The sequence below is a fragment of the Ovis canadensis genome, chromosome 10 (assembly GCF_042477335.2).
Source record: "Ovis canadensis isolate MfBH-ARS-UI-01 breed Bighorn chromosome 10, ARS-UI_OviCan_v2, whole genome shotgun sequence".
Lineage (NCBI taxonomy): Eukaryota > Metazoa > Chordata > Mammalia > Artiodactyla > Bovidae > Ovis > Ovis canadensis.
This window is the reverse complement of record NC_091254.1, coordinates 37642667-37660138: the sequence shown is the minus strand read 5'-3', so window position 1 is coordinate 37660138 and position 17472 is coordinate 37642667. Positions and strand designations below refer to the sequence as shown.

The window sequence follows — 17472 nt, the reverse complement described above, 5'->3', positions numbered from 1 at the left end:
ACTTTATTTCATCAGCCAGAAAACTCTTAAGTGTTCTGTGAAGATACAATCTACTGAGTACATGAAATGGAGACGTATGTGGAAATCTCTGGGTTTAACAACGGAGCATAATTAAGGAGAAAGGATAGGAGAACTGGAGGTCTGGCTCTGTTTGTTTAACATCTCTGTCCTTAGTTGAAAATGAAGGTCAGTTATGTTTATCATTTCCATTAAAGAACAGTTAACAATTTAATTACATTTAATTTTATCTGCATTATCTAGGAATAAACAATTAAATTTTCTTTTAGTCCTGAGTTTTGGGTAAGTTTTGGGTAAGCTAGCATACTAAAGCTTCTCTCTTTGGAACAAGCCTATGACAGCTTTACTACCTATAAACTGGCCCATTAGTTAGAGCTTGTTTGAAGCCATTGCTTTGTATTTGCCCATTGGTATAATTGCTATACTTGACCTTAAGGAATAAGACACTTAAATTCATGTGCTTTCCTGTTTATAAGCCCAGCATAACACAGAATAGTCTCTACTCATATTAAGTCTGAGAAGTGGGAATTTAATAACAAATACACACACGCACACAAACACACATACATGCATACTCTTTATATAATCTTAAAAAGGCTGCCAAATAAAAACTTGCCATAATTTCATCTTATGCAATGGTCATCTAAGCTGTCTTGGCATTTTCTGCATGAAGTTCAGCCCCATTCATTCCAGGCCATGATCATCCCTGTGATGACTGACAAGCGTTCTGGTACAGCAAATGCCTGGTATGTTCCATGTCTTGTCGAAGACCAGTGGTCTTGAAATGACAAGACCTGGCTTTGATTCCCAACTCTACCATCTCTAGTTGTCTGACCTTAATTAAGACAAACAGCTTTTATTAATATTCTGCTTCTCAATGAACAAAAAAGAAAAATTACTCTCTTGCCACATTCTTATGAAAGAGTTCCATAAAAACAAGAAACACACTACAAATATGGTTGTTATTTGTCTTATCATAAATATAATGTTAGATTTCATATTCACAGATTAAATAATCTTTTTTCTTTCCACAAAGGATTGCTTCCCTAACCATTTCAAAAGTTCAATTGTTTCTTTCTACTCTCTCTTATCTTCACCTATAAATTCACTAGCTCTAGGAACCATTGTGTCTATATGCTCTCTTGCTGCGTATTAATTCTAGGACATGTTATGAGACTGTTTTTGCATGTATTAAAAATGAATCCAACTCACACTGGTGCTGAGTACAGCACTCTGTATTGGGGATGTAAAGATAATAGGATAAATCCCTTCTGTCAAAGAGCATATGGGGTAATGGGAAATAGAGCTCTATATACAAGTGATGGCCACAGAGTATGAGGCAGTAGAACAAAGAATGACGTAGAATAAGAAGGAATGTGCCTTATGGGAACAAGAAGGGGAGAACAGCAGCTCTGCTTTGTCTTAGGCTGGGAACTGCTTTTACTTGTTAGCCATTCAATATTATATAAACACACGCAAGTACACATTTGCCGGTTCTTTACTTAACCATAACTGGCACTGAAGGAGAAGGCAATGGCACCCCACTACAGCACTCTTGCCTGGAAAATCCCATGGACGGAGGAGCCTGGTGGGCTGCAGTCCATGGGGTCGCTGAGAGTTGGACACGACTCCGTGACTTCACTTTCCCTTTTCACTTTCATGCATTGGAGAAGGAAATGGCAACCCGCTCCAGTGTTCTTGCCTGGAGAATCCCAGGGACGGCGGAGCCTGGTGGGCTGCCGTCTATGGGGTCGCACAGAGTCGGACACGACTGAAGCGACTTAGCAGCAACAACTGGCACTGATGGTGATAATAACTGAAATTCATCAAGCACATGTCGTGTGGCAGGCAGTCTCCTCAACACATCTTACACACTTTCATTCACTCCTTCACCTTACTACCTCTCAGGCTTCTGTACCAGTGTAGGCGTTTTACTTGATAAAGTTCTTCTTTTTGAATTCGCTTGCTGTGAAGCATGGGTCATTGTCTTAAGAGAAAGAAAAAATTACTAAACACTTGTTCAAAGGACCACACACATTTATACATTTCTGGTACCAAAAAGTCAATAAGAAAAAAAAATGGTACAAAATAAAACTATTTCATGTGATGGAAAACTTTCCAGAAGTTTCCAAAATAAAAACATTTAATGATATGAATGAAGAATACCCAAAGATTCACTCTAACCAAAGTATTTACATAGCGCTTTAGAATAATTTTTGGACCTCATGGTATCCTAAGGCGAACTTACCATACTTACCATGTGACTTAGATATGTTTTCATTATTCTTATTTTTTAAAGTTCCTATTAAATTAGCCTATTTATCTGTTTTGGAGTTTTAAAAAAAAGAAACACGTTGAAATGTAAGAAAGCTTTCCATCCGTGTTAGACTGTCAATGGCAGACTCCCCATTCAGTGCCATTGGTTAGTCTGAGGGTAGGTGGGCAGTCTGAAGATGTCCCAGAATATCTTCTGGGTCATTTTTGAATATGCCAAACTTCTTAAAGATGATGGACACTCAGTACCTTCATCCAGGCACTGTATTTTTCTTTCCCTTCTTTGTTCTATTATAGCAAAGAGTTTTAGGAGATATTTTTTCTATCCTGTTTTTAGCAGTCTCTCTTTTTCAATCTGCTCAATATAGTTGAGAAAAGGACATCTTTCAAATGTAGTTACAACTGTTTTATTTCTGAGAACAGAAGTCATTTTTTGCCTGAGTTACAGCACAGTCAAAACCTAAAAATAAAATTGCTGTTAAATGAATCAAAGTACTCCTTTCAACTTAGTCACATAGGCTAATAAAGAGTATGTTCATTTTATTTGACTTCATCTTTCAAAACAAAGCATAGTGAGACCAATCTGAAGATATAAAGGTAGTACACGTTCCTTGTCAAGAATTCAGAGATTTAAAGAAATGAAAGTCACTTGTGGTCCTACCATGTGAAAGTAACCAGTGCTTGCATCTCAGAGGATGACCCTGCAGTCACTCTTTTCTGTGTCTCTGTTTACTTAGTAAGGGCTTCCCAGGCGGCACAGTGATAAAGAATCCGCCAGCCGATGCAGGAGACGGGAGACGCAAGAGACGCAGGTTCAACCCCTGGGTCGGGAAGATCCCCTAGAGTAGGAAATAGCAGCCCACTCCAGTATCTTGCATGAAAAATCCCGTGGACAGAGGAGCCTGGCAGTCTACAGTCCAAGGGGTTGCAAAGAGTTGGACACAACTGAGCCCAGCTCACACATTTGCTTAGTAGAGAGTTCAACTGTTTCTCCAGTATCACCCTTGCTTTGTCTCTCAGTGTTTACAGTAGTGTGTATCTGTTAATCACAAACTCTTAATGCATTGCTCCCCCAAGCTTTCCCCATTGGTAACCATAAGTTTTATTCCACAATAAAACTTTCCCCCTCCTCTGACTACTTTGGGTCTCAGTCAAATATAAGTAATGGTGGCTGACTCCCTTGCTATAGCAAAGCTCTGAATAAATCGCCTTTGTTTGTTTCATCCCATAGGGTGGTCTTTGTTTCCGCAGTGTCTTGCTCTGAGTAATACCAAAGTGCTTCCAATGGACTATAGTCCTGAAATCTCCATGGATCCACCTACCAGCCACCTCATCACCACTTCCCTGGCCCCGTGGTCTGTCCTGTCCTCCTTGCCCAGTTTACTTGAACCATGTTAGCATCCTGGCCACTCCTTGTATGGGCTTCCCTGGTGGCTCAGTGGTTAAGAGTCTGCCTGCAATGCTGTAGGAGACACGGGTCAATCCCTGGGTCAGGAAGATCGCCTGGAGTAGGAAATGGCAACACCCTGCAGGCAACACCCTGGGAAATTCCATGGACAGAGGAGTCTGGTAGGCCACAGTCCTTGGGGCCACAGAGTTGGACACCACTTAGGGACTAAACCACCACCACCATTCCTTGTATATACCTGGCCCAGGGCCCTTGTTCATACCTTTGCCTGGAATTCTCTTCTCTGAGTTACTCACATGGGTTATATTTCATTATCACTTTACAATCTCAGCTCAAATGTGATTCCATCAAAGAGACTTTCCTGTTTATTACAGACCTGCCATGGCATACACAGGCCCCAGCCCTCTCTGCACCCTCACCACACTCCATCTTCTCCATATCATTTGTCACCTCCTGACATACTATGTATTTTCTTGAATATTTGTGTGTTTTCTTCTTCTTCACTCCCAACTAGAATGAAAATTCCATGAGACCAGGGATATTTTTTTACTTCCATATCTCCTCGGCTTAGCTCAGTGTCTGGCAAGTTGAAGACACCCCATCAACGTTTGATAAATAAATAATTAGTTGTGAAAGCTTATATCCACAGCTTTTTTAATGGTGCCATTTTTTAAGCTTATATATCGAGTCCCAGGAGAAAACAAAAGGCACATTCAAAATTAGCAATTTAAAAATACTTGAATAACAAGACTATTTGCAAAGGTGAGGGCGAGAATTGGGAAACCACCAGGGCTTCTCAGGTGGCACTGGTGGTAAAGAATCTCTGCCAACGCAGCAGATGCCAGAGACGTGGGTTCGATCCCCGGGTCAGGAAGATCCCCTGGAGGAGGAAATGGCAGCCCACTCCAGTATTCTGCCGGGAGAATCCCGTGGACAGCAGAGCCTGGTGGGCTCTAGTCCATGGGGTCCCAAAGAGTTGGACGTGACTGAGTAAGTGAGCACAACACAGGTAGAGTTAAGTGCCTCAAGGCTGGTAAGAGCAGGTGCCATCACCACCTCTAGCCTGGGGGAAGAGACAAGGAGGAGTTAGCTGAGTCAGTGTGTGAGCTGCGGCAGCCAGTGGACACAATGACCTTTATTTGTTGGGGGTGCTGCCAGCTCTGGGACCTTGAGGGGAGGTGGAGGGAAGGTCCTGTCTGTGCTGCCCTCTAGCTGGCCCAGCCCGAAGCCAGAGAACAAGGGAAACCTTTGATATGGTTCACATTAGTCAGCCCTTGGGGTACAGGGCAGGGTGGAGAGGGGTGGAACGTGGACCTTGATGACCAGTGTCCATTATTCCAGCGTCTTTTATAATCATCCAAAGCAGTGTGGCTTACTGTTTTCAAAGTAACCAGGAACATGTTCTGTGTATATGTGGGACTTCCAGTGAAACAGACTCCCAGGCAAATATCAAAGCATCTGTTTAAGGGTTTATCATGCCTAGCTATTGACCTCAATGTTTTATTGGACGTTTTATTAAAGAATCTGCCTGCAATGCAGAAGATGCCAGTTCAATCCCTGAGCCAGGAAGATCCCCTGGAGGAGGAAATGGCAACCGACTCCAGTATTCTTGTCTAGGAAATCCCCTGAACAGAGGAGCCTGGCATATAGTCCATGGGGTCACAAAAAATTGGACCTGACTGAGCACATGACGGATAGACAGTTTTACATTGAACCATAATTTTCGACAACTTCATCATGCCATTTTTACTATTTACTGAACCTCTCCTCTACTTTAAAAAATGAATCATTGAGACTTACAGTATTGTATAAATATAATGTTGTATACTCAATATTATGGTTATTCCTCTAGGAGAGGAAGGAAATGTCGGATGTTTTCCTTACAGTCAATACATAGATTTATCACTTCTACAGGGACTGCTATTTAGGAAGCAACAAACAAAATCATCAGGATGTCAAACAATGCATAATTATACTTTTAATCATTAATCATTTAGAAGGGACATGTGGGGTTAAAAAAATAATAGAATGGACGTTACAAGATCTGAATTTTAATCTGAACTTGATCAGTAAGAGTTCTTGACAAGTAATTTCAACTCTGTGGGTCCAAGTTCCCTCATCAAAGTGAGAGGTGAGACAGGAGTATTTCTACCGTCTCTTCTACATCTAAAAGCCAAACTGCTCCATTGGAAGATGGTGATCTTCACCAAGAGAATGAGGTTGGATTTAAAGGAAGTGTGTCAGCAGCACTTACTAATTGAGAAAAAAGCAATTACTGGAGTTGAAAGCAATGTTGTGTTCTATTTCTGGGTTAAGAATTCATTGGTCTGAATTCATTGGGTTAAGAATGCATATAATACATGCATTATAGCTGTTTCTTCTCCCCTCTCTTCCCTCCTTCCCCTCACACTGTGCTCTTCTGAAAGAGTATGTGGGGAGGGGGAAGGGTGGGGTTGCCTATATACAATGGAATATTCAGTTCAGTTCAGTTCAGTCGCTCAGTCGTGTCTGACTCTTTGCGACCCCATGAATCGCAGCGCACCAGGCCTCCCTGTCTATCACCAACTCCGGGAGTTCACTCAGACTCATGTCCATCCAGTCAGTAATGCCATCCAGCCATCTCATCCTCTGTTGTCCCCTTCTTCCCCTGCCCCCAATCCCTCCCAGCATCAGTCTTTTCCAATGAGTCAACTCTTCGCATGAGGTGGCCAAAGTACTGGAGTTTCAGCTTCAGCATCATTCCTTCCAAAGAAATCCCAGGGCTGATCTCCTTCAGAATGGACTGGTTGGATCTCCTTGCAGTCCAAGGGTCTCTCAAGAGTCTTCTCCAACACCACAGTTCAAAAGCATCAATTCTTTGGCGCTCAGCTTTCTTTATAGTCCAACTCTTACATCCATACATGACTACTGGAAAAACCATAGCCTTGACTAGATAGACCTTTGTTAGCAAAGTCATGTCTCTGCTTTTTAATATGCTATTTAGGTTGGTCATAACTTTCCTTCCAAGGAGTAAGTGTCTTTTAATTTCATGGCTGCAATCACCATCTGCAGTGATTTTGGAGCCCCCCAAAATAAAGTCTGACTCTGTTTCCACCGTTTCCCCATCTATTTCCCATGAAGTGATGGGACCAGACACCATGATCTTTGATTTCTGAATGTTGAGCTTTAAGCCAACGTTTTCACTCTCCTCTTTCACTTTCATCAAGAGGCTTTTTAGTTCCTGTTCACTTTCTGCCACAAGGGTGGTGTCATCTACATATCTGAGGCTATATTGCTCAGCCATAAAAAGGAATGAAATTGGGTCATTTTCAGAGACATGGAGACTGTCATACAGAGTAAGAAAGAGACAAGCAAATATTGTATATTAACGAATACATGTGGAATCTAGAAAATGGTAAAGATGGTCTTATTTGCAAAGCAGAAATAGAGGCAGAAATGTAGATATGGCAGGGCATGCAGGGAGGGCAGAGCGGGAAAGGTAAGTGATGAATTGGGAGGTTTGGATTGACATATATACACTACTGTGTATAAAATAGGTAACTAATGAAAACCAACTGTATAGCACAGTGCTCTGTGTTGTGACCAAAATGGGAAGGAAATCAAAAAAAAAAAAAAAGATGTATGTATACATATAGCTGATTCGCTTTACTGTACAGCCGAAGTTGGCAGAGCAGCACAGAGTAACTGTACTCCAATTAAAAAAAAAACTAAATAAGCCATAAGTATACAAATATCCCCTCACTCGTGAACATTCTTCCCACCTCCCCCTGTCCCACCCATCTAGGTCATCACAGAGCACCAGGCTAACAATTATGCAAATAATGATAATGATGCTAGAGAGGAAGGTAACAATGAAGCCAAATAATGATGATATTAAGAAGAATAATAAAACTGAGATGTATAACAAATAAGTAAATAAAACTGAGATCATACATGAAGAAACAGTTAAAAATAAAAGAATATGCAAGGGGAAAGATCAGTCACAAGAGCAGTTTTGATTTGCACAAGATCATTTCACATATAAGAAACTCAGACAAAAACAATTGTATTTTCTCCTTAGAATCAACTGTGTTCATCCCCCAGTCTGAATATTCCATTGAAGAGGACATTGGCGAACTGTTCATTCCCATCAGGAGAAGTGGAGACGTGAGCCAGGAGTTGATGGTGATCTGTTATACACGGCAAGGTAGCTTGATTTGCAAATGAAATAAAATGTCCCCACAAAAATATAAGTAAGCCTCTTAACATGTCGGAGCTATACCATTAAGCCATGAGGGTTATACTTTTTTAGTACAATTTTCAAAAAGAAAAAAAAAATGCATGCAGACATCCTCCTTCACTATGGCATCTTTGAGGGTCTGGAAGGGCTCTGCTGCTTATTGAAAACATTTCTGATTTACTTGGTTTACTTACTCTAATACTCCAGGCCTTTGGGATTGCAGGAAATTGAAGTTCCCCTCCCCTACTCAAGCCTGCTCAAGTAGAAGGAGATTACTGTTAAAAACAACAACCAAAAAAAGAGGCAAGGAAATGCATACCCAAGGAAAAAAATTAATTTTAAACTAGTTTGAGACTCATTGCAACCAAATTTAAAAACGCTTGTCTTGCTCATTGAGTCAGCATGCTCTGAAAGGTGATTTTATGTAACACGAAATTTAGATCAAAACATAGTATCATTAATATTCTAAACACCTTTCTAGGAAACAGGTAAATTTTTTCTAAGCATATAAAAGAAAAGGTCATAGATGCAGTTAACACCTTAGCAGACTTTCATTAAAATTTTCATTAATGTATATGAGTTGAAAGTCAATAAAGTATGGTGGTCAAAATGCAAATTTCAGGATCAACCTTGAGCTCTCGGTCCTTGAGAAAGTGGTTTGATTTCTATAAACCTCAGTTACCAAACGTGTAAAGCCCAATAGACTGGTTAAAAAGATTAAGGAGGCAATGCATGGAAATCGCTTGGCACTTTGCCTGTACACCATAAGCATTTGAAGAGTAGGAGCTATTATATTATATTATTGTGTTGCTTTAAAAAGACCACCGGCAGGAAGTAGAGGAGAAAACACGTGAAATGTAATATTTGTCATATGTTGGAGACCATTATGAAGATGACTCATGATGCTAGAACAGTATGTAGGCGCTATTGCGATTTCCAAGAGTATTCATAGGTACGATGGACCATGAAAATGCTACAGATGAAAATAATCGTTTTTGGAAATACCCTTGTAGTATGTTTTATAAGCCTCTTTTGGATCCTCCCTGTCTCCAGGAACAGCAAGAGGAACCGTGCCAACATCTGTGCTCTCCTATTCTGATTACATATCCCGGCCCGAGGACCATACCAGTGTTATCCGCTTTGACAAAGATGAGCGGGAGAAGATGTGTAGGGTCGTTATAATTGATGACTCCTTGTTTGAAGAGGAGGAAACATTCCACGTTCTCCTGAGCATGCCGATGGGTGGGAGAATTGGATCAGAGTTCCCAGAGGCTCAGGTTACAATCAGACCCGACAAAGACGACGGTAAGTATTAATTTTCCTAAAAATTATTCCCTTTACCAGGCAGACCAGCCCTCTAAACCTTCTAGAGGCAAAGCCCTCTAAACAGAAAGGATGAGAGTGTGAAAGAATTTTCATGCGCATATTTATCTTATGCTTGACTTTGTAGTGTGGTAAGGTTTCTAGCTGGCTGCATCAGTCCACTGTCTTTCTTGATTTAGTGCTTTGGAGGGGTAAAGTCAGGCCTATGTGTGTTTTCTCCTGTGTATAGTTTCTTTGACAATGCCATGTCCCGTTAAGTGATTAAATTTAAAAATTTCATGGCAGTTTTAATAAATGATTTGTTATTTTATTTGTTTTGCTTTGCTTGTAAAAGCTTATTTTTTGTAACTTGAATCTCTGTGTTTGAAGTTGTTTAACCAAGAAACTAGCAGACAATTCTATTAAATGAAGAACCAGGAAGGTGTTAAGTATATGGGAAATTAAGTCCAACAGGCTTCCAAAAAGGAGGAGAGTTTATCCTGACTCTTCTTCATGAGGGAAACCTAATTACCATAAAATAATCCTTCTCCCAGGCTTCCCTGGTGGCTTAGACGATAAAGAATCCACCTGCAATGCAGGAGACCCAGATTTGATCCTTGGAAGACCCCCTGGAGAAGGGAATGACAACCCACTCCAGTATTCTTGCCTGGAGAATCCCATGGATACAGGAACCTGGCAAGTTACAGTCCATGGGGTCACAAAGAGTTAACATGACTGAGCAACTAACACACACATACACACACCCAGATTTGTTCATTAGGAAGAGTATATTAAGTCAGTGCTAGCAATATTTCACTAATCTTTGCTGTCAATCTTTGGAAGTTAATTAAGGAACATTTCAGCTGATTCCATTTTCTGCTTTTGTGTGCCAACCCAGGGTTTGGGGTTTCAGCTACAGTGGCTGAGGTTTTAGCTATAGTGGCTGGCTTCCTTCGCCACCCTGGAGAAATTATCACGCTGGTAGATATAAACCAGAGACAGGTAAAAGATAGAACGATGCACCCTGTGGTAGATGTAAGTCAAGTTGGTGCCATTCAAAAGCTTACTCTTGTTAGAAAAGCTTTTCTCAACAGCAGGAGTACCATACAGAAGAAAATATTCCTAGTGCTAGAAAAATACATCATGGTATGGTGTGTGGGTGAAATATGGTTTATTCATTTGAACTGAACTGATAGGCCTGGTCACCATCCTTTTCGTTCTTGAATACTATTATCTGCATTTGGGTAAACTCCAGTTAAGTAAGGGCTTCCCTGGTGGCTCAGCTGGTAAAGAATCCGCCTGCAATGCAAGAGACCTGGGTTCGATCCCTGGTTTGGAAAGATCCCCTGGAGAAGGGAAAGGCTAACCACTCCAGTATTCAGGCCTGGAGAATTCCATGGACTGTATAGTCCATGGGGTTGCAAAGAGTTGGACACGACTGAGCAACTTTCACCTTCACCTCACCAGTTAAGTAATGCCAGGTCAATATGTAAGGAATGGCCAAACTCAGTTAAACTAACAGCTTGATGAAGTGACATTCTGCCAAGAATGACATTCTTCATCTTAGCCAAAAGGCCAAGAAATGATGACAAAGTCACATTCTGTATTTAGTATGCTTGAGTTAGAACAATATTAAAAATCAAGAAATGGAAAAATGAGTTTCTAACTGCTCGGAATATTAATGCATTGAAGCTATTAACTGACTGTTTAATATAGTTGATAATGCTAAGGATTCAGTGAAAGCTAATGGATGCTTAATGAGTTTCTAGTCTGTGGGAGGCATTGCAAGAATGCGCTGAATAGTAAAGATTATACCAGTTTTTCCACATGGGAAGAATACTAGTTTAATGATGTGGATATTACACTCTTTGAAAACAAAAATAAGATAAAGGAAAACATATATGAAATGTCTTGCCTTTTAAAAAGATATTTAATCTCACATACCACACACACAGTGAATATTTATTGTGTGCTTATTAAGTGTAATGTGTGGGGACTATAGAGACATTTAACACGGAGGCCAAGATCTCACAAAGCTTAAAATCTGTTTGGGGAAAAATAAAACCTAATTATATAAAAAGTTAAAGGAGAATAATTTATAAATGATCATTTGGAACAGTAAAATGGAGACAAAAGATGGCAGTTCAGTTCAGTTCAGTTGCTCAGTCGTGTCCGACTCTTTGCAACCCCATGGACTGCAGCATGCCAGGCTTCCTTGTTCTTCACCATCTCCCAGAGCTTGCTCAGACTCATGTCGGTGATGCCATCCAACCATCTCATCCTCTGTCATCCCCTTCTCCTCCTTCAATCGTTCCCAGCACCGGGGTCTTTTCTAATGAGTCAGCTCTTTGCATCAGGTGGCCAAAGTACTGGAGAAGGGAATGGCAAGAAAACTCAGCAAATGTGCAAAATGAAGTACCTTATTGGAGTTCTCAGATAATAAATACACCTTTAGACCTTTAAAACAAACTGGTTTTAAATGTTGCCTCTTTTCAAAATGACTAAAAACTAAAATGGTGTGGTCTACTTCCCTCATTTTGTACCTCCTTTGGGTTAAATATAGACCATATTATGATAAAGGGTCACTTCATACCATTTTTTCAAATTGTAATAGTTTCAGGAGAGGAGTTGTGCAATTACAGGATCAATTTATTTTTGACAAACGCATGAGTGGGAGAGGGCCAGAAGAAAAAGAGTGTTGTGTGAATGCAAATGAGTGAGTCATTTCCTAACTATGATCAGGAGGGTCCAGAGAAGGGAGACTTTCCAGGCTTGACCATGGGAGGACCCACAGGGTCCCCGACCCCAGTCCTCTCTTAATTCTGAACCTGGTTGGACACAGAGCCTAGAAGGCCAGCTGTTTATTGGGAACAGCTCCACGTGGGGCTGGGGGTACAGGGACATGCGTTAAAATAAAGGCAAGTGAGCAAGGGTCTGAGGCTGCTGGGATGGGTTCAGTGGCTCAGAGATTAAAGCGTCTGCCTGCAATGCGGGAGACCTGGGTTTGATCCCTGGGTTGGGAAGATCCCCTGGAGAAGGAAATGACAACCCACTCCAGTATTCTTGCCTGGTGAATCCCACGGACAGAGGAGCTTGGTGGGCTACAGTCCACCGGTCGCAAAGAGTCGGACACAACTGAGCGACTTCACTTTCACTTTCACCTTTGACTCAATGTGGTATGAACGCATGTAAGAATTAAAGATTTTAAAATTTAAAAAATAAAAAACTAAAAAAAAAATAAAAATAAAAAAATAAAATGTTAAAAACAAAAAAAAAGGACTTTGCCACAATGCTGTTGTGAACTAGTTTTTTTGAAACTGTTGATACAGTGTACTGCTCACAGCAGAAAGGCATTCAGAGCTTTGTTCCTTTGCACACACACGAACTTGGCAAGCAGCCACTTGAATCTCTTCGGCCAGTCGCATGAAAACATTCACTGCTATTACCAGAAAAGGCAAAAGCTCCAGAGTTCTCTATGAGAACAGCTCACCATTTTATATAATTTGCACTGAAGAATGACCTTATGGCTCCCAAGAAAGTGAGCACAGGGAACCGTGCCAGGGCATGGGAACGGTTCACCCAGAAGTAAGCTCTCAAACTCATGGAGTGTAAGCTAACAGCTATGTTGTCTTCTAGAGTGATTCTAAGATATTAAGCTGCAGTATTGAATTAGGATCGTACTGTTCACAGTATTAAGTCAGCTCATATCTTTGTGTTTCAGGCCTCCATAGCCAGCGTATATGTCGTATAATAATAACTGTGACAAGGAAACTGGAGTAGGTTGCCATTTCCAACCCAGGGATCAAACCTATGTCTCCTGCACTGACATTACAGGAGCCACCTGAAATTCTTTACCACTGAGCCACCTGGGAAGCCCAATAACTATACCACTGAGCCATCTGAGATCCTTTACCACTGGGCCACCTGGGAAGCCCAATAACTGTAATATATAGTCATTAATAGGGGCTTCCCAGGTGGCCCTGGTGGTAAAGAACCCGCCTGCCAATGCAGGCGACATAAGAGATGCAGGTTCAGTCCCTGGGTCAGGAAGACCCCCTGGAGGAGGGCATGGCGACCCACTCCAGAATTCTCATCCGGAGAATCCGCATGGACAGAGGAGCCTGGGCTACACTCCATGGGGGAGCAGAGGGTCAGACACGACTGAAGCGACTTAGCATGCACGCATAGTCGTATATAACTATTGTATATGAAAACAGTAGCTTAGCTGTGCTAAGCCTTTTACTTAAATGATTTCGTTTAATACAGAGACACACGGACTATGAGCATGGCTCTGTTATACTCAGTTTTATTATCTTTGAGCAGCTAGGTAACCTGCTCAGGGTCAAATACCTAAGAAGAATTTGCCAGGCTGACAACACAGAGTCCATGGCACCAACTGGTATATTGCCCACATCATAGTGTACTGGCAGCATGTATATTTAACAGATATCATATAGTGTATATTTTACACTGTAATACTCAAAAATAGCATGAGGCATCCTAGTAGAGATAAAACAAGCTGTATACTTTTCTATGTATGCAGCGCTTGATGATCCTAGAATACTTCAGATGTTAGCAGTTACAGATATTTGGCTAACTTGTGCATGAATTATTCTGGTTCACCTTTATCAATTAAAATTCCTCCAGGATCATTAGGAGAGCATATGAGTGGAGTCTGGCAGTTCAATTGCAGAAAATAAACCATTGCTTTTCCACATCATTTAGCAAAGTGCCTAGTGGAAGGTTTTCCCGTCTGAAGGACTGGATTTGAACTGTCTTGTCAAGCCCTTATGGATAAACGGCATCTTCTGTTTGCTTTGTCTTTTGCTTGGTAATACTATCTGCCTCACTCCCATCTTTTCCACACGGGAGAATGCTGGCTTTGTAATACCATCTTGTAGACGTTGAAGGATAAATATTGCTGATTTATTATCACTAAATCCCTGAAAGCAAGTCACTAAAAATATTAGAAACCTCAAGATCTCAGTCACAGGTGAACTCCATGTTAGTGCTAAAAATCACATAAATGTGACAAGCAACTTCTCAGATCCTAGACTTCAGATTTTAATAAGCCCAATTTCAATAAGCTTGAAATTATTATTAAAAGAGATATTACAATTTAAAAAACAACAAACTTCATTAGAGATCAAACCATTAGAAAAGATCTCTTAGTAAATGTTCGTGTCAGCATCAGAAACTCCAAATGATTCTCCAGCAACAGAGGTTTAATGTATCCTTTTGTCTAAATCATAAAACACAAAGAAAATGCCGGTGAGCTGAAGCTACAGCTTAGCTGAAAACAGGACATTTAAAGCCTTGACCTAAAAAATAAAAAAATAAAAATAAAGCCTTGACCTGCATGCTCCATGATGTAAACAGAGGTCAGAATCTATGAAATACTACAGTGAAATCACAGAGGTCTGAGTGTTTATTTAGTAAGTCCAGACAGGGCACATATGTGTACCTGGGGTCTGTTGAATATATGCTTCATAACATCGATTACTAATTAGACAACAGCATCTTCTCTAATTGCTTTAGAATGGAAAGTGAAGAAAGCGTTTTGGAATTTATGTACTATTTTCTGAGATGTTTGGTTGAGCAACTGGTCACTGTAGAAATGTGACACTTGTTAGTTTGGTTTTCTACAACTCTTGTCACCAAATGAAGGTAAATCTCAGATTAGAAGCCCTGAAGGGTCACTGTGTTCTCTGGATATCTTCCTTGCTCTGCACGGGTAGATGTTACCTTTCACCAGAGGCTCATGAATCTTATGATTTCCCTAAGAAGCAGGTCTTCATTCTGCCTTACTGAAGCAGACGTTTGCATCTCTTCTTCTCTCCTTTTATTCCTAGTGTATCAGTCATATACATACCTTTTTTTGTCATTGGCTTTTTAAATCTTCCTTTAAATGAAGTCAGGAAACTTGCTACTGACCTCGAGAGATACAAAATTACCCAATAAAGAATACAGGTAATATCATTTGATAAAACCAGACAGCTACATTGTGCTACAAAGAATCACAATAATAATGTATGCTAGGATTATAAAGTGTAGCTAAAACTTAAAAAAACCTCTTTTCTTTGGGCCATTTGTAGCAATTTGAAGCACTTAAAATTATGGATAAAACTTTCCCCTTCACACTTCTAGAGAGATAAAGCATCGCTTCATCCTTTTCCTAAGAAACAGGTCTTCATTCTGATGTAGTGAGACGAAATATTATTTCAGGCGACTGAAATAATATATATTCAGACATTTGCTTATTTGAAATGTTTTCTGAGCATCTCTAATGCCCCAAATGCTGTGCTAGGGTGAAAAAGAGAAAGGATTTCTCCTGCCCTCACTCTCTCTTTCTATATATATATATATATATATATATATATATATATTTATTTATTTATTTATATTTATATCTATATAGATATATATATGTATATATACATCAACACCACATAACACTTAGTGGTATCTTTCCTGAGTAGCATGCACCCGTGAAGGCACCAAGGACACCGTGATGAACAAGATTGGTCCAATCTGTAGAGGATTTCTGCAAGAAAATAGGCAAAGCGATACAAGAGAGCCACTGATAAAACCAGGCTTCACCTGCAATGTAGTGAAATGAAGTAGCTCAGTCGTGTCCAACTCTTTGCAACCCTGTTGACTGTAGCCTACCAGGCTCCTCCCTCCATGGGATTCTCCAGGCAAGAATACTGGAATGGGTTGCCATTTCCTTCTCCGGGGTATCTTCCTGACCCAGGGATCGAACCTGGGTCTCCCACATTGTGAGCAGACGCTTTAACCTCTGAGCCACCAGGGAAGCCACATGCAATGGGTGCTTTCAAAACAGCATCGAGTGCTGCCTGGGGTTCCGGAAAAGCCACCCCAAGAATCAGGGAGATGAGTCATGGGAGTCGGCAGCCCAGAAATTGATGTGCACTGTTACACATCCCCTCGGGCTGTGACAGGCTCACCGCCGTGAAGACCACTGCAGCGTCTGGATGAGCCAAATCACAGAACAGGTGAGAACTCGTGTGTTAAACAGTCCTGGGGAAAGAAATCAAATGACTGGTGGAGCTTTACTAGTCAGTACTTAAAAGTCAGAAGAGTCAGGTTATTGACACTGCGAGAGAAAAAGAGCTTTCTCTCTACACTTCCTAGGGCTGAAATGTATCTCAGCTTCCATTTCCCTGAGGGTGTTTCACAAACAACCTGCTTTACAGTCTCAGGAAGGATGCCACAAAGCTGGAACTCTGCGGTCAAAATGCCAGCAAGAAACCCGTTCTTCTTTTGTTGTCATTGTTTGAGAATCACGCTTATGCAGAAGGGTGATTTTTCAGGATTGCACCCACTGCCAGGGAAAGCTTTAAAAAGCTTCACATTCTCAGCGCTGCAAGGTGACCCTCTAAGTACAGAAGAAAATTGTGGAGTATAGATGCCACTTTTACACTTTGTGGATCTGCGGTGTGTGGTCCCTAGCTCGGCAAACTGGTCAAATACTATCTACACTACACAATGGGCTTCCCTAGTGGCTCAGTGGTCAAGAATCCACCTGCCAATGCAAGGAGCCACAGGAGATGCGTGTTTGATCCCTGGGTCGGGAAGATCCCCTGGAGAAGGAAATGACCACCCACTCCAGTATTCTTGCCTGGAGAATCCCATGGACAAAGGAGCCTTGAGGGCTACAGTCCATTGGGTCACAAGAATCGGACATGACTGAAGTGACTTACTGTGCAAGCTCGCACTCTGCACAAGGGGATGAAAGATGTGCTGAGAGTTGTACCCACTTTCCAAGGGGTCATTATCCTCCCACCGCATCTAGCTTGCTTGCCTTATTAGCTTGGTTGCCTATTCTGACATTGGTCCAGAATATATAAAGTTGTTTAAAATGTCAGCACATCTTAAACACAGCTCTATATACCAGACTTGCTTCAATATACCAAGAGGGCAAATAAATTATTGGCAGGAGAGGTTTGATTAATTCTCTGAGGACAATTTCATTACCATGTTCAAAACATGATATCCCTCGACATTTCTGTGAAGAGGGAAACTCCATTAAACTCTTGTGTTATCATTGTGGGGGACCCGATAATTGAGTTATGTGAGAAGTCTGTTTATTTTTCTTTTGAAACAAGGAAAGTACTATCACCATGGCCCTAGCGTCTTAGCTTCTGAAAGAAATCAATGCAAATCAAGGGGAAAAATAGAGAACAGTAGTCCTCACTCTAACCTGGTTTCCCTCCTATATTTTTTTTAA

At 41.0% G+C, this 17472-nt stretch overlaps 1 protein-coding gene across 1 annotated transcript in view; it reads left to right on the top strand.

Annotated features, from left to right (window-relative positions):
• FREM2 (FRAS1 related extracellular matrix 2) overlaps positions 1–17472 on the top strand; it is a 156795-nt gene that overhangs the window by 81318 nt on the left and 58005 nt on the right. Inside the window, exons 5-6 of the mRNA XM_069601488.1 lie at positions 7761–7886; positions 8973–9224. Coding sequence (XP_069457589.1) covers positions 7761–7886; positions 8973–9224 — 378 coding nt within the window. The remainder of the gene's footprint in view (positions 1–7760; positions 7887–8972; positions 9225–17472) is intronic.